The sequence below is a fragment of the Trifolium pratense genome, linkage group LG7 (genome assembly GCF_020283565.1).
Source record: "Trifolium pratense cultivar HEN17-A07 linkage group LG7, ARS_RC_1.1, whole genome shotgun sequence".
Lineage (NCBI taxonomy): Eukaryota > Viridiplantae > Streptophyta > Magnoliopsida > Fabales > Fabaceae > Trifolium > Trifolium pratense.
In genome coordinates, this window is record NC_060065.1 from 53,217,305 (window position 1) to 53,221,793 (window position 4,489).

At 35.8% G+C, this 4,489-nt stretch overlaps 1 protein-coding gene across 1 annotated transcript; it reads right to left on the reverse strand.

Moving 5' to 3' along the window:
- Window positions 1–534: 534 nt before the first annotated feature.
- LOC123899435 (receptor-like protein kinase HERK 1) lies at window positions 535–4,048 on the reverse strand. Its single transcript, XM_045950556.1, has 2 exons — window positions 3,769–4,048; window positions 535–3,675 (listed from the first exon to the last, which is right to left on the reverse strand). The coding sequence occupies exon 2, from the start codon at window positions 3,611–3,613 to the stop codon at window positions 1,082–1,084; it is 2,532 nt and encodes an 843-aa protein (XP_045806512.1). The 5' UTR covers window positions 3,614–3,675; window positions 3,769–4,048; the 3' UTR covers window positions 535–1,081.
- Between the last annotated feature and the right edge of the window lie 441 nt (window positions 4,049–4,489).

The following is a 4,489-nucleotide window of genomic DNA, read 5'->3' on the forward strand; positions in this document are numbered from 1 at the left end:
AAGTTCCATGGCAAGTTTGACATTGAGCATATCTTCACTACCATAAGGGAAAACAGTTAAAGTAGTTTAATCCTTTTTTTTTTTTGACAGCAAAGTAGTTTAATCTGTTGTTGGTTACAGATTTTGTTACTTTCTGTTACTCTTGCAGCAGCTGATATAGCCAGTAGTTTTTCATATATAAGCATGTTATCGTGTTTGTTTGATTAACTTGAAATATTATTCAAAAACTTTAGCTTGTAACACACACAAACAAGCATGTTATCATGCCTATTTGATTAACATGAAAAAAGTTATTCAGAAACTTACATTCTTTGAAAATTTGAAACAAGTACACAGACCAATTCATAATAGATGAAAATGCTACATGGAAGTGAAATGGATTATTATTAACCCTGTGAATGAGGTTAAGATTATCAATGCTGCATGAGTTGTATGTATCTGTGAAATACAAATTAAAAAATAAGAGAACTTTTTTCAATTCAATAAAATTACATACATAGATAAACCATGCAACTTGTATTAACTGCAAATATATAAAAAATAAATAAACCATGATTCAAATTGTATTAACAGCAATACATATAACAAATTTAAAGTACAACAGGCCTTAATCTTTCATGTGAAAGAAAAGAACAAAAACATGTGACTGAATCCTCTTATAGGCAGTATGAGAACTTTGCCAATTTTTAGATTCAGACATTTCTCTGAACTTGCACTTAGTTTTTAAGATAAACCGGTGCAAACCTCTGATTACCAATTAAGCAAGCATGTTTCAACAACTTCATCTTTCTTTACAACTCTATGAAGTGCATCAATCTTCTATGTTGTGACAGACTATGAAGCACTAACATAGACACAAACACTGACACGTCGACACCGGTAATAGTTTGAAAAAGTGGAAAAATTGATCGTAACCACGTGTCAGTGTTGTGTCAATGTTGGATACCGAGTATTGGACACCAGACACGCCTTCAATGTGAAGTGTCGGTGCTACATAGGTAGCAGATAGCTACTGAATTGAAGACAAACAACAAAAACGATAAAAGAATACTTAAAAATACATGATTTAGAAAAGGAGACCTCATCTACCCTCAGACTTCACCAACTGTGAGAATACCCTACTCATAGAAACACCAGAAAGATCATCGACAGTAGAAGATTCGAACTGTACAGCAGAAGCAGACGAAACATTCGCATCCTGGTTGAAATTGTTGACCTGTGGGGATAGTTCGCCGATCATGTTTGTACTGTTTTCTTCAGGATCGCCTTGAACCACAGCCTCTTGAAGTTGAAGAGCATACTCCAAATTCCACAAGACATCTCCCATTGAAGGCCTGTCAACACCATAGTCAGCCAAACATTTTTCAGCAGTTTCTCCAAACTTCCTAAGAGAATCTGGTTTGACTTTCCCTGCAAGCGTTCTATCGATGATTTGTTCCAACTGTCCTTTTTTCTGAAATTTCATCGCCCATTCTGCCAAGTTTACCATTTCCCTAGGAAGAGATGGATCTATAACAGGCCTTGCACAAAGAACTTCAAACAGAACTACGCCAAAGGAATATACGTCTGACTTTTCCGTCAGTTGTTGCCTCCTGAAATACTCTGGATCGAGGTACCCGAAACTCCCCTTGACAGCAGTGCTCACGTGTGTTTGATCGATCTCAGGACCAGTTTTTGACAATCCAAAATCAGCAACTTTAGCCATTAGGTTCTCATCGAGTAGGATATTTGCAGACTTCACATCACGATGAATAACTGCTTTAGAATAGCCGGTGTGAAGGTAATGAAGTCCTCTAGCAGATCCAATGCATATCTCAAGTCTCTCCTTCCAACTTAAGCTCGGGAATCCTGAACCATATAGATGACTCTTGAGAGTTCCCTGCTCCATGTATTCATATATAAGGATCATTTCATTATTTTCATCACAATAACCAATCAAAGACACCAGATGACGATGACGAAACTGAGATAACATTTCAATTTCAGTTCTAAATTCAGCAATCCCCTGCTGCGACCGTGGATTCCCTCTCTTCACCGCCACTTTTCTGCCATCTCTTAATTCTCCCTTGTAGACTTTCCCGAAACCGCCTACCCCAATAACCCAACTCTCATCAAAATTGTTTGTACCCTCCTGAACTTCAGCAAAAGGGACACGATACTCAAAGTTTGAAGCAGCACTTATTGTAGTGCCATTGGAATACTTGCTTCCCATTGTATGCGATGTTGCATCGTTGACAGATAAAGGAATCCATGTCTTTGACTGCCTTTGTCTTGCCAACCTCTTCTTTTTCCTGCACAGTACACAACAAACTCCAGCCAGGACCAATACACTCACGACCCCAACACTCACACCAGCAATCACGCCAACCTTACTAGAACTCGAACCAGAACTAATACCCCCAGCACCAGACGCCGCATCTGCACTTAGACTGCCTATAGAATTGTTCATTTTCATTATCTCCAGTCCATTCAAAATAGCATTAGGGTTGTCCTTATTCAAAGTGGAAGGGCCAATACTAACACGAAGTTTATTGCTGTCAGCTAAAGGTGTAACCAAATCCTTATAATATGGAACAGCCAAAACATTATTACTTTGAGAACTAAGATCAAGGTCCTTAGCAGCCGCCAACGAGTCAATATAAACATTGAAGTAAAGGTCATTGAGAACTTTACTCACTATATCACAAAAATGAGCTCGCACAAGGTACTGAAATCCAGCCTCCCTATCAAACGTCCATGTCACGTTGAAATTAACATTAGCATCACCACTAGTGTTCATCTCCGCAGCAGTACCATAAACACTAGACGGAGCAGTGTTTTGTGTTGCCCCTCCAGGAACATACTCAACAGCAGGAATATTTGAAACATCATTGGTCAGACTCGATTGTAGAAGAAACTTTTGATCCGAAATCCAAGTTCTATGAAGAGGGTCTTGTCCGGAGTTAACAACCGGACCACCCATGTTAACCCTCCAAACAGTCTCCAAAGCCTGATACCCTAATCCAGAATAAGTCGACGCCGGATTTAAGGAACTAGCATCATCAACAATAAGATCATCCGGCATAGAAACAACTTCAATAGCATTGACAAATGCAACTGAATTATCAAAAGGGTTAAAAGTAATCACAAGGGTATCTGTTGTAATATTGATAGAGTATTCCTTCATAACAGGATTCTTCTGAGCAGTGAAACCACTAAGAAGAACAAAAGTTTGTGTTGCAACAGAGAATTTTGCAGCATTTAAATTGTATCTATCATAAATAAATGGAAAGAAATAAAACCGGATCCAGTGTCTTCCTTTTTGATTAATAGGAAAAGTATACTTTGAAGATCCAGTGAAAATTCTTGCAGTTTGATAAAGAGGTGATTCATCAGCATCAGAAGAAACTGATTTTGAAGAAGTACTAGCAAGAATTTCTTGCTGAGTTGAAAGTAACTTCTTATTAGAATTATCTGATGTGAAATTTCTATTACCAACTGAAGTAGTTGAAGTTGAACCACAATCTATAAGGTAATTATCAGAAGGAACAAAAGTGGCACAAAAGCATAACAAGGGTAACAACATATACAAAACACAGATAAACAAACCATGTTTTCTCAAATCCAACATCATGGGTTTTTTGTTTTGCTTCTAAAAATCTTGTCTTTTTGAAGTAAACTGAATCCTAGGAAGATCTGTGGTACAAACAAAAAAGAAAAAATGAGTCTTTTTTTCTACTTATTAAAGCAAAAAAGCAAATAAAGTCAAAGGAAGAGTGAAAATGGAACCTTTTAAACGGTGTTGTAGCTCCTGAAGAAAAAACCTGAAGGATCTGTGTTTTTTTATTTTGGGAGAGAGTTGATGGAACAGAAATAGTTGCAGGAGAAGAACAAAGACATGTTAAGGAAGAATCTAGCTAAGCATAAGCTGGAATAATGATGTTTTTTGACAACCTAAACTCTTGACATATTCATTGATTTTATATTTATTATTAATTAATTTTTTTTATTTTTTAAAAATGAATGGGAAAGATAAAGAAAGAGTAGAAACGGTGGGATTGGTGGAAGGTGGAAGCAGAGTCAAATCTCAGAAAGGTTGGTGCAGGAATTTTGTTTTTGGTAAAACTTGAAAACGTGTGCGGTGTAAATAGAGATTATAAAATTTGATATAGGTATTTAATTTATACATTGTTTTAGAATGAATACATTTTTATTTTTTGACATAATTTTTTTCAATTGTGTCATCTAATTATTACTATTATATAAGCCGTTCATGAGAAAATAAAACAATAGTAGGTATTTAATTTAGTAAATGTATAAATTTTTGACAATATTATTGCATTTTTTGATAAGTATGCAAAAATCTTAAACACACTCATTTTGAAGAGTAATTGAGAACAATAAAAAATGGATAATTTTTTCACAAAATAAATTAGACTGTGAGTTTTTAGGTACTTTAAAATTTGGTTAGCTAGTGAGTATCTAAGTTATATTGCGAAGTATCAGTACC